At 39.3% G+C, this 15,185-nt stretch overlaps 1 protein-coding gene across 2 annotated transcripts in view; it reads right to left on the bottom strand.

Annotated features, from left to right (window-relative positions):
• LOC106079758 (uncharacterized) overlaps window positions 1-15,185 on the bottom strand; it is a 54,175-nt gene that overhangs the window by 15,526 nt on the left and 23,464 nt on the right. For both annotated transcript variants that reach the window (XM_056017838.1, XM_056017839.1), the window contains exons 16-21: window positions 14,140-14,212; window positions 12,460-12,566; window positions 8,697-8,772; window positions 5,381-5,484; window positions 5,061-5,130; window positions 51-148 (exon numbers count right to left, since the gene is read on the bottom strand). In XM_056017838.1, coding sequence (XP_055873813.1) covers window positions 51-148; window positions 5,061-5,130; window positions 5,381-5,484; window positions 8,697-8,772; window positions 12,460-12,566; window positions 14,140-14,212 — 528 coding nt within the window. The remainder of the gene's footprint in view (window positions 1-50; window positions 149-5,060; window positions 5,131-5,380; window positions 5,485-8,696; window positions 8,773-12,459; window positions 12,567-14,139; window positions 14,213-15,185) is intronic.

The raw sequence follows: 15,185 nt of genomic DNA, 5'->3' as shown, positions 1-15,185 counted from the left end.
ATGTGAGATACATATTAGAAAATACACAAGTCCCACAGCACATTGCTTACTATAGAAATAGTCATGGCAGATATAGCAGCTTTGGTTTCTGTAAATGGCTGGGTCATCACTTTGACATAACTTTCCATCGATAGTGTGTAAGTGTGTCCTATAGCAAATATAAAAACATGTCAGTCTATAAATATATATGAACCAAGAAGCTGAAGAATAGTCAAAGACTAAATGGAGTACAAGAATTCATGAGCCTAATGTATATACAAGTCTGTGAAACAGTGTGTGTGTGGGGGGGGGGGGAGATCATTATGAAGTGGACCATTCTAATGGACCTCATTCACCAATCGTAAACAAACAACATTTAGTCACGTGATCTTATTGACAAAACAATGAAAAAAGAAACTGTCACGTGACAACCATCATGAATTAAACATGAGATCGTAAATTATTATAGAAGAGATAGAGCACCACGTGGCTAAATGTTGTTTGTTTACGATTGGTGAATGAGGTCCATTCTACGTAATACTAGAATTCAAGGGTTAAAAATATTTCCTGAGCGTTAAAGCTTGTTTCGAAAGTGGAAAACAAACAAAACCAACAAACAAACAAACAATAAAGAAGAAAGAAAGAAAAAAAAAAGAGAGAAAATCTTATATGATGTCTGTGTCTATTAGTTTGGATAATCGTCTGGATAAAATTTGTCATGGATCTAGACCTGTGATGCTCAACCTAATTCGACCTGCGGGCCAATTTATGGCCGACACTCAATGAGAAGATTTAAAACTAATTTTATGAGAAACCCGTACATCTAGTACTTCTATGAATTAATCTGATATTTCTAGTTATTATTTTTTCACTTGTTGGAAAAGGGTTTCTTTTCTCTACTTAAAATGTGTAACTTGTAGCTAGATTTACCTCAGGACTCATTTTCTTGTCTCTTGTTTTGGTAGATTCTAAATTTTCCTATCAGTATATTTCCATATTAGATTCATAATGCCGATTTTTTAAAATATTTTTTATTTTTAAACAGCCACACTTTCTTAACAAAACAAATATGTTGGCTTATTATCATGTTCCACACAAAAAAATTTGTAAAAGATCCGTTCACTTTTCCTGGTAGATTTAACATTAGTGTTAAAAGTCATGAGACCTGTTGTGATTGTTGTGAACTCCTAGCCTATGACTTTGACATGGATACATTACGTATGCAATACTTCAAGAACACCAGAGATGCATTAGAAATAAGAATATTTAATAAAGAAATAAGAATAGGTTATAACTGTAGATAACGCCAACAAAAGCTGAACTCCTAAATATACATTAACTATCAGAACTGCCTTATAATGGCTCCTACTATGCTATCGCAAAACTCCGGTCCCCCGTCAACAATAACAAAACTTCAAGCGCAGTTACTCTGTCCCAACCAATGGACCGATGAAATAATAGTAAAATAATAAATAAACATAGAATTCTTTCAGTCTTACAACCAAGGTTCTATGACGTACCGTTTACAATATTATATACAAAACTTAATCACCACATTACCAATCCACCAACGAAAAGGTGAGGACCCTAAGGTAGATAATAATATAAAAACCTTTTTTTTTATTTGGGGGAGGGGGGGGGATTTTCTACACTCTGTGCCGACATTTCGGCGGGCCTAATGAAACCATGTCGCGTGCTGGATCTGGCCCGCGGGCCGTATTTTGGGCATCGCTGATCTAGACTAGTGTTTCCGAAACGTTTTACCTTAATGAGTATTCAGCAGAACATTTTGCTTCTTTGTTTAGTGAGATTAATTCACGTGCCGGCCTACTAGTTAATTATTCCAGTAGTTCGTGGAACACCTATTTAGGCTTCGCTAAATACTAGGGTTCCGCGGAAGACTCTTTGAGAAACACTGATCTAGACCAACAATAATAAATCCCCTGTAATTATAACTATTTTTACCAATTATTTCAGTTTAGCGCAAATTCACGTTTTTAGATTTCTAAGATGATCCAATGTCTAGACCAGTTGGGAAAGGGGATGTAGAAGGGTTGGAGGGGGGGGGGGGGAGAAGGGGATATCTGTGTGAATGTTCCCGTGATCGCTTTTTAAATGCATTAAAAAAAGTATATGACTTGAATTCGAACTGGACAGTTCAAGCCTTCTCAATGTGACTAACTCAACTTATGTCCCCCACTTCTGTCCTGTATACATTTCTATTCTTGTTTGATACCAAAAAAAAAAGTAGCCATTAGTTAATTAACTAATTGGTTAATTGAGGTGGGTTTTTTTCTATTCTTGTCTGGTCAGGCGCAAGAAATAACTATACAAAATTTTAACTTGATCTGAGATTGGGTGCGGGAGAAATACATTGCACACATTTTTTACCAGACGGACAAAATGAGTTGATATAAGCTTTGTAAGAATAACATTAAAGGGGCTTTTTTCGTCAAATTCTAGTTTAGAGAGTGTTAGGATATAAACTTTATCCCCGCAGACGTTATATAATAATCCTTTTTAAAAGTGTTGAGATATAAGCTTTTTCTCGGTAGACGGTATATAATAATACTTTTAACAAGTGTTAGGATATAAACATTATCCCCGCAGACGTTATATAATAATACTTTTAACAAGTGTTAGGATATAAACTTTATCCCCGCAGACGTTATATAATAATCCTTTTTAAAAGTGTTGAGATATAAACTTTTTCTCGGTAGACGGTATATAATAATACTTTTAACAAGTGTTAGGATATAAACATTATCCCCGCAGACGTAATATAATAATACTTTTAACAAGTGTTAGGATATAAACATTATCCCCGCAGACGTTATATAATAATACTTTTAACAAGTGTTAGGATATAAACATTATCCCCGCAGACGTTATATAATAATACGTTTAACAAGTGTTAGGATATAAACATTATCCCCGCAGACGTTATATAATAATACTTTTAACAAGTGTTAGGATATAGACATTATCCCCGCAGACGTTATATAATAATACTTTTAACAAGTGTTAGGATATAGACATTATCCCCGCAGACGTTATATAATAATACTTTTAACAAGTGTTAGGATATAGACATTATACCCACGGACGTTATATAATAATACTTTTAACAAGTGTTAGGATATAGACATTATCCCCGCAGACGTTATATAATAATACTTTTAACAAGTGTTTAGGATATAAAAATGATCCCGGCAGACGGTAGCCTATATAATAATACTTCCAACAAGTGTTAGGGGGTTATACAATAATACTTTTAACAAGTATTGCTAGTTACAGCTTTGTTTTTTGTTTTTTTTAACTCTTGGATGTAAGCCTAATGGGAAAAAAAAAGTTTTAATTTGAATATTAAGCATGATGACTAGCCTTCGTGTGATGGTATGTACTAAAATAATGATCACTGACTTTGGTGTTCTTGTAGTATTAAAAAAATGATCACTGACCTTCTTATGATTGTATGTACTAAAATAATGATCACCGACCTTCGTGTGATTGTACGAATTAAAATAATGATCAATGACCTTCGTGTGATTGTTCGAATTAAAATAATGATCACTGACCTTCGTATGATTGTATGTACTAAAATAATGATCACCGACCTCCGTATGATTGTGATCACTGACCTTCGTGTGATTGTACGAATTAAAATAATGATCACTGACCTTCTTCTGATGGTATGTACTAAAATAATGATCACTGACCTTCGTGTGATTGTACGAATTAAAATAATGATCACCGACCTTCGTGTGATTGTACGAATTAAAATAATGATCAATGACCTTCGTGTGATTGTTCGAATTAAAATAATGATCACTGACCTTCGTATGATTGTATGTACTAAAATAATGATCACCGACCTCCGTATGATTGTGATCACTGACCTTCGTGTGATTGTTCGAATTAAAATAATGATCACTGACCTTCGTGTGATTGTACGAATTAAAATAATGATCACTGATCTTCTTCTGATGGTATGTACTAAAATAATGATCACTGACCTTTGTGTGATTGTACGATTCAAAATAATGATTACTGACCTTCGTGTGATTGTACGAATTAAAATAATGATCACTGACATTCATGTGATTGTACAAATAAAAATAATGATCACTGACCTTCATGTGATTGTACGAATTAAAATAATGATCACTGACCTTCTTCTGATGGTATGTACTAAAATAATGATCACTGACCTTCGTGTGATTGTACGAATTAAAATAATGATCACCGACCTTCGTGTGATTGTACGAATTAAAATAATGATCAATGACCTTCGTGTGATTGTTCGAATTAAAATAATGATCACTGACCTTCGTATGATTGTATGTACTAAAATAATGATCACCGACCTCCGTATGATTGTGATCACTGACCTTCGTGTGATTGTTCGAATTAAAATAATGATCACTGACCTTCGTGTGATTGTACGAATTAAAATAATGATCACTGATCTTCTTCTGATGGTATGTACTAAAATAATGATCACTGACCTTCGTGTGATTGTACGATTCAAAATAATGATTACTGACCTTCGTGTGATTGTACGAATTAAAATAATGATCACTGACATTCATGTGATTGTACAAATAAAAATAATGATCACTGACCTTCATGTGATTGTACGAATTAAAATAATGATCACTGACCTTCGTGTGATTGTACGAATTAAAATAATGATCACTGACCTTCGTGTGATTGTACGAATTAAAATAATGATCACTGACCTTCGTGTGATTGTTCGATTTAAAATAATGATCACTAACAAAGTAGTGATTGTACGAAATAAAGAAGAAATAAACACTATTAAAATATTCTTTTTAAAAAGTTTTACTTCCTTATACAATTTATAGTGCAATTTTTTGTTTTTTCATCTTCATAACTTATGAATGTTAGATTTAAAAAAAAACAACATTTTTACCAAGTTTACTTTCACCTCAACCCACCCCCCCCCCCCCGAGAAAGGGGAAAATCGTAAGATGCGTTTTCGTGATCAATATCCAGGTTCAATGCAGCTCCCAGAAAGTTATCAGTTGAATAGAGGTATTGTAAAAATGATCACCAACCTTCGTGTGACTGAAAGAACTTGATTACCGTCCTCATCGATACTACCAAACCGAGTCCAACCAAATTGACCTAAACACAATCACATGCATGAACAATTTGAATGTAACCATCAAATCAGTTAATAAATAAAACAAATTAACTGGTTTATATATTTTCAAAATGTATTCTTGTGTTGTCATTTAAAAGAAATATTAGTGCACAATTGCAGCTTGACCCGAGATTGGGTGTGTCAGAAACAACGTGTACACACGTTTCACCAGACAGACAGACAGACAGATTTGATATAAGCTGATATAAAATTTACAAATTTAATACTCACGTCCCAGTATAGGGCTACAAGACATACAATCCTTATTTATCAAATAAAGTGGTGGGTTGTAGCGGCATTGAAAGTTCACATAATCACGTCCGTCATAACAGCCCCTGAGTGTGAGATAAGACTGCCTCAGTTAGAAAGGTGTGGTGTTTAGGAGTGGATAGAGGCAAGAGCCTGCATCCAACATAACAAGGCAAGTTCAAATCTGTAACCCCCAAGGAAAGAGAGGACGGCCCTGGAATACATGGCGCGCCGCGATGAGGAACCAGATGCCAAGCAGATGGGCAAGAGTTTGAGTTTTGAGTTTTCGGAACATCGGCACAATTTAGGCCATGTCGTGCCCGTAATCCTTCAAGGATTACTCTCCCTTCATATCACCAGAGCTAGATTCCATACGTAAGGACAGTTGGAGAGACTCGCCAAGAACCTGGAGGAAGCTGGTTGGTGGCCTACGCCCCCCCCCCAGAAGGGACCACATGCAGCGATGAGTTGAAATGAGAAGAGAGAGTCGAAAATAGGTCTGCGCCACCAACGGAAGTTGTCATTTTGAAAAATTCAATGCCTGCCCTCGATGCTCTTGAAGGGCAGCATGCAGGCGTCGAAACGGCTAAAGTGTTCCTCATGCTTCGGTGTTAGCAACAAGAGCTTTGAATTCAAAGTGTTTCCTCTACTTTGTAATTAACAAGCCACCAAGCCAAAACGAGCCCTCCTGCCCTCTTGCCCAAGGCTTACTGGTTTAGGCACCATTTACTTGCCTTTAACCCTTCTTCTTGGTCATAAACAGTTGCTCTTGGCACACGTGAAGTCCAATAATTGGACTGATCAGAGGCACTATAAGACGCAAGCCGTTAGAAACATTTTATAGATAATGGATTGCTTAGTTCCATGACCAATTTCGGCAACGAAAACCCTCTTAACTCTTTCTCTCCGTAATTATTTACCACATTCTGGAGGAATCAACGTTGGTATCGTCAGTTAGGTTTAATTTGCTTTTGATTTTAGGCACATCGGCACAATTTAGGCCATGTCGTGCCTGCAGTCCCTTAAGGACTACTCTCTACATAAAAAGGGCTAAATTCTATACAGTTAAATCATTAAAATCAAGGTCTGTTCACAGTTAAAATAGTAAAGGTAGTAAAAATTTTTTTAATTTGGTAAAAATCTAATGTAAATAGTTAGGAGGGAAAGAGTTAAACCATCAGCTAATTACGCTCGTTATACTTTCGTCGATAACATTAAATGGTTATCAGAAAAAAAAACAACATATTATGATGATATAAAGACAATGTGATTAGACATGGAGATTCGGTGTTCATCTCTCCCACTTCTGAATTAAAATCCCTCCACGGAAATCTTTCACGCACAGACACATTTTTTCTACCATAAGTAAGCCTCCATGCTTTAACACTCCGTGCTGGGATTAACTCTTTATAACATGGTCTAGATATCTTGCAGTATGCTGTAGGGCTTGTCTGCCTCCGTACAGAGCAAAATTCTCGCAAGCAATGTAATGTCTAAACTAACTGCTTCTATTTTTCTGGGTATTCAAATATAAAAGCGAAATCCATATGTATTTTTTTTCAATTTTTTTTTAGCGCAGTAATGCCCAAACCTTCAGCCCGTGGGTCATTTCTGACCTGTAACGTTTAACTCAAGGGTGGCGCGTGGGCTGAGTGGTAAAGGACTTGGTTTCCGCTCAGCGGGTCCCCGGTTCGATTCCTGGTAAACACTGGGATTTTTAACTTCGGGATATTTAGGGCACCTCTGAGTTCAACCAGCTGTAATGGGTTCCTGACACTATTTGGGGAAAAGTAAAGACCACGTGACACCCTCATTAAACGTGGGCCATGTGACCTTGTATTATGGTTATGTCATAAGACCAGTGACCTCTGCTGTACTGGCAAGCTAGTCCAGTGGTATTTCGTAGTCCTGGATTATATTACCTAAGCTTTTAATTATAACCCATAGACATATAGCTTACTGAGATTTACAGGTAAGAACAATGAGATTTCAGTTACAACTAATTAAGAGTTTATTTAGGAACAAAAGAAAAAGATCATAAAAAAAAACGGGCATAAAGGCCAACAAAAGAAGAAGAAGAATTATGAAAAAAAAATCAAACTAGTAGGACAGGTTCAGTTCAAAATAATCAAAGAACAGCCATCACAGAGCACAATAGTGTCTCATCTTAAAAACAAAACGATGGCTTACAATAATATAATACAGGTCCTAACAATCAAATGACCGTCATCCATGAGACACACTACTGTCTCGTATCAAGACAAAAGTTTGTCTTTCACATACTATATGACCCAAATCTGGTCTTGATAGAAAAAAAAAAACCACATACAGGAAAGGATAAGAGACTACGTAGACATACTATTTACATCAACCAACTTATTAACAACAAATAAATAAAGTTTACTTAGCTCGTTATTGGAAGATACATTCCTATAAAGTGGCACACTCCTCTTGAGTAACACAGTTAGAGCATAACAACAAAACTATTATATACACAGTATGAAGATTTTGTTAACAATAATGTACACTGGTCAGCTCAAAGGCTCAAGAGGAAGTGGCAATTGTATACAGTTAACAGGGACTTAAATAATGTATTAAAGGGGGACTAACTCTTATTGAAAAAAAAAAACTAGCTACCCTTATTGTCCCTCTTGTCACAGCCACATCTTTATATTATTAGCCCTACAGATCGCAAGGAATGAAAGAATAACTTTATTTTAACAGGATATTCAAAACTTCTGCAGACTTTGTGGAATGAAGCCACGAAGGCTAGGTCCAATCTAGAGTCTTTTTTGGCGTTCTAGCAGCCAATCGTCCAGAAACTTGTCAACTGTTGATATGCGCCTTCTTCGCCCAAGTTGAAAATACGTTGTGCGCTATTAGCTGACTGTGGGAGATGGGCGGACAGAGAAATATAGAGGTGCAGGTCTTAGAAAGTAGAGATGGACTGGTCACACCAACAACAGAGCTAGACAAGTCTTCAGAGTGGAACCCCCCCCCCCCCCACCCCCCGTAAAGGAAGACCAAAAAGAACATGGCAACGCCGTGTACTAGATAAAGCCGAGAGGGCAGGAAAGAGCTGGGAAGCCATTTTATAAAAAAACTAGCAGTGGAAAGTGGCGTGTTTTTACTGAGGCCCAATGTTCCACCAGGAACGCAAAAGGAGAGATGATGATCAGTTTGGCGCAGTGATTCCCAAACTGTGTTCTGTGGAACCCTAGTGCTCCGCACACTTTTTATAGAATTATATCTTTTCCCTGAGATTGGCCATCACGACAAATGTGTTTTCAGCTCTTACCATTCAATGTATGCTGTGGTGACCCCGTCATAACGTCGCTGGCAGTATATAGCGTTAATTAGCCGAGAAGGATCCACTGAAAAAGTGCAAGAAATAGTTCTCTTTTAAAAGGAATAAGTTTATTTTTTTTTTGTTTTTTTTTTACAAATTCTTTATTAACTCACTCTGTCAGTCTGTCTGTCTGGGTTCTTTTACATGTTTTTTTTCCGTCTTCCCATTCTCAGATGAAGTTGAATTTTTTTTTACAATTATTGATTTTTCCATGACAACAAATGAACAAAAAAAATATTTAATCAATTAGTGGTGATTAATTATTTTTTATATTGAAATAAGAGAGATAACTGCAGTATTGAGAAAATTAGTAGCGATCGGCTGTGACTAATCAAGCCTACTCTAGGGCGTCAAATTTTGCCACCGTTTGTGCAAGTGTATACATATGTCAGGGTCAGCCGATAGGACAGCTTCTTTTTCTCTTTCTGTTGACAAAGGCAGCTTCATTTCTTTTGCTCTCGGCGAGGCTCGCACCAGCCCGCATATTGCGTCCACACCCAATCCAGACCTGAGCTGCCTCCCTGCACATGCCTTCAACGCTGCCGGTAGTTCCCACGTCCCGCCTGCAGGCAAATTGACAAGCCACGTTTGGCGGCCCCCCGGGTTCAGTCCCCTCCACAAGAACAACACAGGGGTTGCCCACAGCCACGTGGACGAAAAGTGCGAGTCAACGCAACGGTCCCTTTGCCAAAAGAAACCAGACTTTCCGTACATTGGCCAATTTCAAAGCGCCTCCGACTGAAGACAAGAAATTGACAAGCCACGTTTGGCGGCCCCCCGGGTTCAGTCCCCTCCACAAGAACAACACAGGGGTTGCCCACAGCCACGTGGACGAAAAGTGCGAGTCAACGCAACCGCCCCTTTGCCAAAAGAAACCAGACTTTCCGTACATTGGTCAAAGCGCCTCCAACTGAAGACAAAATCCCTGAAGGAGACGAACACCATTTATTTGTAGAGAAAATTATCAGTAATTTAAGATTCCACTGTATCTGGGAGTATTGTTCTTCTTACGCTTGAAATGAAACAATCGGGAAAAAACGACAGTTTTTGTTTATATTTTATTGTCTTGCATAGAGTCTAATATTCAAATACAAACACTGACAAACGAATTTCTTAATAAACGTACTGCACATGCAATGTACTATTTTCATTTGCATGGCTACCACAGCTACATGGCTACCACGGCTACATAGCTACCACAGCAAAATGGCTACCACAGGTACATGGCTACCACAGCAACATGGCTACCACAGCAACATGGCTACCACAGCTACATGGCTACCACAGCTACATGGCTACCACAGCAACATAGCTACCACAGCAACATGGCTACCACAGCTACACGCCTAGCAATACTACACGACTACCACAGCTATATGGCTACCACAGCAACATGACTACCACAGCAACATGGCTACCACAGCAACATGGATACCACAGCAACATGGATACCACAGCAACATGGCTACCACAGCAACATGGATACCACAGCAACATGGCTACCACAGCTACATGGCTACCACAGCTACATGACTACCACAGCAACATAGCTACCACAGCAACATGGCTACCACAGCTACACGCCTAGCAATACTACACGACTACCACAGCAACATGGCTACCACAGCAACATGGCTACCACAGCTACATGGCTACCACAGCTACATGGCTACCACAGAAACATGGCTACCACAGCTACATGGCTACCACAGCTACATGGCTACCACAGCAACATGGCTACCACAGCAACATGGCTACCACAGTTACCACAGCTACATGGCTACCACAGCTACATGGCTACCACAGCTACATGGCTACCACAGCTACATGGCTACCACAGCAACATGGCTACCACAGCTACATGGCTACCACAGCTACATGGCTACCACAGCAACATGGCTACCACAGCAAAATGGCTACCACAGCTACATGGCTACCACAGCTACATGGTTACCACAGCTACATGGCTACCACAGCAACATGGCTACCACAGTTACCACAGCTACATGGCTACCACAGCTACATGGCTACCACAGCAACATGGCTACCACAGCTACATGGCTACCACAGCTACATGGCTACCACAGAAACATGGCTACCACAGCTACATGGCTACCACAGCTACATGGCTACCACAGCAACATGGCTACCACAGCTACATGGCTACCACAGCTACATGGCTACCACAGAAACATGGCTACCACAGCTACATGGCTACCACAGCAACATAGCTACCACAGCAACATAGCTACCACAGCAACATGGCTACCACAGCTACACGCCTAGCAAAACTACACGACTACCACAGCTATATGGCTACCACAGCAACATGGCTACCACAGCTACATGGCTACCACAGCAACATGGCTACCACAGCTACATGGCTACCACAGCTACATGGCTACCACAGCTACATGGCTACCACAGTTACCACAGCTACATGGCTACCACAGCTACATGGCTACCACAGCTACATGGCTACCACAGCTACATGGCTACCACAGCTACATGGCTACCACAGCAACATGGCTACCACAGCTACATGGCTACCACAGTTACCACAGCTACATGGCTACCACAGCTACATGGCTACCACAGCTACATGGCTACCACAGCTACATGGCTACCACAGCTACACGCCTAGCAAAACTACACGACTACCACAGGTTATATGGGTAACACAGCTAAATGCCTAACACAACTTCATGCCTACCACACCTAAAAGAAGTATCACAGCTACATTCAGGGCCAGACTCAGGTGAGGGCAGCCCCGGAAACTCCACTCCACAATACAGATTTTCCAAAATACTCACAAGGCTAACACAACTTCGTGCCTACCACACCTAAAATCAGTATCACAGCTACATTCAAGGCCAGATTAAGTGAGGGCAGCCCCGGAAACTCCACTTACCAATAGAGATTTTCCAAAAATACCCTACATGGGTTAGAAAATTTGTATGTCTGTATTTACGAATTGTTATATTTTGTTTTGGTTTTATCGACAATGCTTAAAATCTCACGGTTGGTAACCCTATCGTGGTCATGGTAAATTAAGTGTCGCTTGAAGCGTTCTCCTAATATATAATATATGTGGGAAGCGTGGTCGAGAGGCCAAGTGCGCTTGAACTTGGCTTGGCTTGGCTACCTAGAAAGGGGCTCGAAGTTCGACACCCGACTCGGGCAGAGTTGTGTTTACTGAGCGCCTAAAGGCGAGGGTTAGGGAAAAACAACTCCTAGATACCCCCTCCCCCCCACTGGTCCACAAATGAGATTGGACCAAAAGCGCTCTGAGCATGCTATAAGCATGAAAGTAGCGCTATATAAAAGCTATAATAATAATATAAATACATGTCCAGATTTAAGGCAGCGCGTCATCCCGGGGTCTTAAAAGTAAAGTAATGTTCCCCTTTCAGACGTTGAGGTCTATACAGCAACTGATGTAAAGGGTTTTACTCTTCGAAAAAAACATTTTTTAAAAACTAAATTATGTATATTATTCTTTTAAAAAACGAAAATGAGATTAAATTTACTAAAACTAGATATATATTTCTTTTTATAAATTTCGAAAAAGCCACCCAAAAAATCTTGTCCCAGGGCTTCCACGTATTTAAATCCGGCTCTGGCTACGTGCATAACACAGTTACATGGTCTGGTACCTAGGAAACTAGTAACCTTAACCCACTGCGCGAGATTGTCGTTGAAAAAAGCTCACCTATAACAGCAGATTCAATGTTGGTACAATTAATATTACTCAATACATCGACGTCAGAGCCGGAGCAAGGCATACCTCCGTTGTATGGAGGTGGGTCATCGCAGTATCTGTAATGAGAATTGCCAATAAGATTCATTTACTATCAATAGCATTTTTAATGAACTTATACTTTGGGGGGCGCGGTGGTCAAGAGGTCCTGGGTTCGAATCCCGTTGAAGACTGGGATTTTGAATTTCGGGATTTTTAGGACGCCCCTGAGTCCACCCAACTCTAATGGGTACCTGACTTTAGTTGGGGAAAGTAAAGCGGTTGGTCGTTGTGCTGGCCACATGACACCCTCGTTAACCGTTGGCCAAAGAAACAGGTGACCTTAACATCATCTGTCCCAAGGTCTGGAAGGTAAAACAAAAAACAAAAAAATTCTTTACGGTGGCCAGTTTGTAACAGAGAAGCCGACAGATGCATTTAACGAGATAGAATAGTACGCCCTATTTCTTCTTATTTTGTTATAGAGATTTAACCAGGATGTGTTACAGATATTTACAATGATAGCTTTAAACGTAATGATAATAAATACAGATGTATAACGGCTGATGAAGCCAGTCAGATGATTCTATTTGATTCAGAATCAGATAATAGGCATGTAGTGATAGCGATATTCTAGATCTAGACTTAGAACTTGACAGTCTTCGAGACTGCGCCTATGAAAAAAAAAAAGGAAGGAATCTGCGTTAGATTTAGATCAGAATCCAGGGAAAAGCATGAAACTTAGCAGAAGTAGTTCTTGTAGACCTAGGCCTCGATCTATTTATGATGATGATTCTGATATGGACCCACAACTTATATTTGATGGCACTGACTGTGATGAAGATTAGGAACCACCAACCAGGGGGAGGTATGGAGAGAATGAAGGTTAGTTTGATATTTTAGTATGATTGTTATATCCCCTTGTAATGAATGCGAAGTGCTGCACGTGTTGTGAACTGAGTGATTAAGTCTTCTTTGAATGTGCGAGAGATTGTGTTAAGTTAGTGAGGTCTTGTTCCCTGTCCAGGAAGGTTGGACGTTTACTTCCTGGACTGGTGTTTGTTTATTAATATTAATATTTATTGTGCATTATTTGAGCTATATTGGATATTAAAATATCATTGTTATATTCTATGAGATCTGGAGTTGGAGTTGATGTGTATTGAAGTATAATTGTTCTTAGTTGTAATATTTAAGAATAGAAGAATTTAAGAATCAAGTAATATCTGTTCGTATAAGTGAAACCCCTAGAGAGCCAAGTTTGGAAACACAAGAACAAGAGCCAAGCATATAATTAGAACCCTGACTCCAGACCTCGCCGTCAGCCAACACTTGTGAAAAAAAAAACTGCTACATGTTCATCAATTCAAGAAAAAAATAAGATGATTACGTCCTACGCGTCATAACACAAGATAAGATAAGATAAAAAAGCAAATGAGAAGAGGTGTGAGTTATGAACTGGCGCCAACACTGAATCCTGATTGGATCTGATCAGACCAATCTCATCGGCTCGGATTGAATCAAATAGGATCGAGTCCTTATTTGATCTGTCACGCACTAGGCGGATTTCAATCAACCACCGCTCCTGTTCATCCCACCCCACCCCTCCTCACACACAGACACGCCTAGCACAAGAAACATTAAATTAATTACCTGCTTCTGTGTGCGGTTGTCGCAAAAGTACTTTCACACTGCCAACCTTTCCACTCCGCCCAATGTCCGTTCACTGGAGTCGTAAACAAGAAATAAAAAAATGTAAAAAAATTTAAATACATTTCTAAAGCTGATGGCGGTCTGTTTTACTCTAGTCTTAAATACAAGAAATTCAATCAATTTCAAGCTGATGGAGGTCTGTGTTTGTTTTTTTTTGTTTTGTTTTTGTTTTATCACTTCAATACTTCTGCAATTTCGGTCAGATCGAATCGGATTTGATAGGATCAGATCGGATCGAGAGTAATCATTATAGAATGCCTCAACACTGGCCTGCTACCTGTGGGCAGTGGAAACCAATAGATCGTTGTCACCCCGTACAGACCTGTGATGTGGCAATGAGCTATTGGTCTAAACTAACCACAGGTTGCGACGCTGCAGGTCAGTGTTAAGACCCTTTATGACGATTGGTCTCAATCGGATCTGATAGCATCCTAATAGGATTCGATCGGACCAATCTCATCGGCTCGGATTGAATCAAATCGGATCGAATCCTTATTTGATCCGTAGAGGATAAGATCAAAATACGATCGGATTACACATGATTGGATCAGATTGAATCGGATCGGATCATCATTGAAAGAAAAAGAATGCCAATATAGAAATAGAACCCTTCCATCCCAGTGATGCTATATATGAAACAAAGCCATTTTAACCCTGAAAAAACAAGGCCAGATACCAGGACCGTGCTACTAGAGCGTAATCTCAGCATGGAACTTAAACGCTTGGAGGTTGTTACACATGATGCAGATACAGTTTGGAATCAGATGCTCTATCTGCTATTACAGATCTCAGACCTCAGTGCATACTGAAGCTTTTGTGGCTTGCTTATATACTGAAGTCTGTGAGGCTTGATTACATAGACTCGAGGTTCATACTGAAGCTTTTGAGGCTTGATTACATGGACTCCAGGTTCATACTGAAGCCTTTGAGGCTTGATTACATGGACTCGAGGTTCATACTGAAGCCTATAAGGCTTGATTACATGG

The sequence above is a fragment of the Biomphalaria glabrata genome, chromosome 18, assembly GCF_947242115.1.
Source record: "Biomphalaria glabrata chromosome 18, xgBioGlab47.1, whole genome shotgun sequence".
Taxonomy (NCBI): domain Eukaryota; kingdom Metazoa; phylum Mollusca; class Gastropoda; family Planorbidae; genus Biomphalaria; species Biomphalaria glabrata.
The sequence above is the reverse complement of the archived record's forward strand: the minus strand, read 5'-3'. Positions and strand labels throughout refer to the sequence as shown.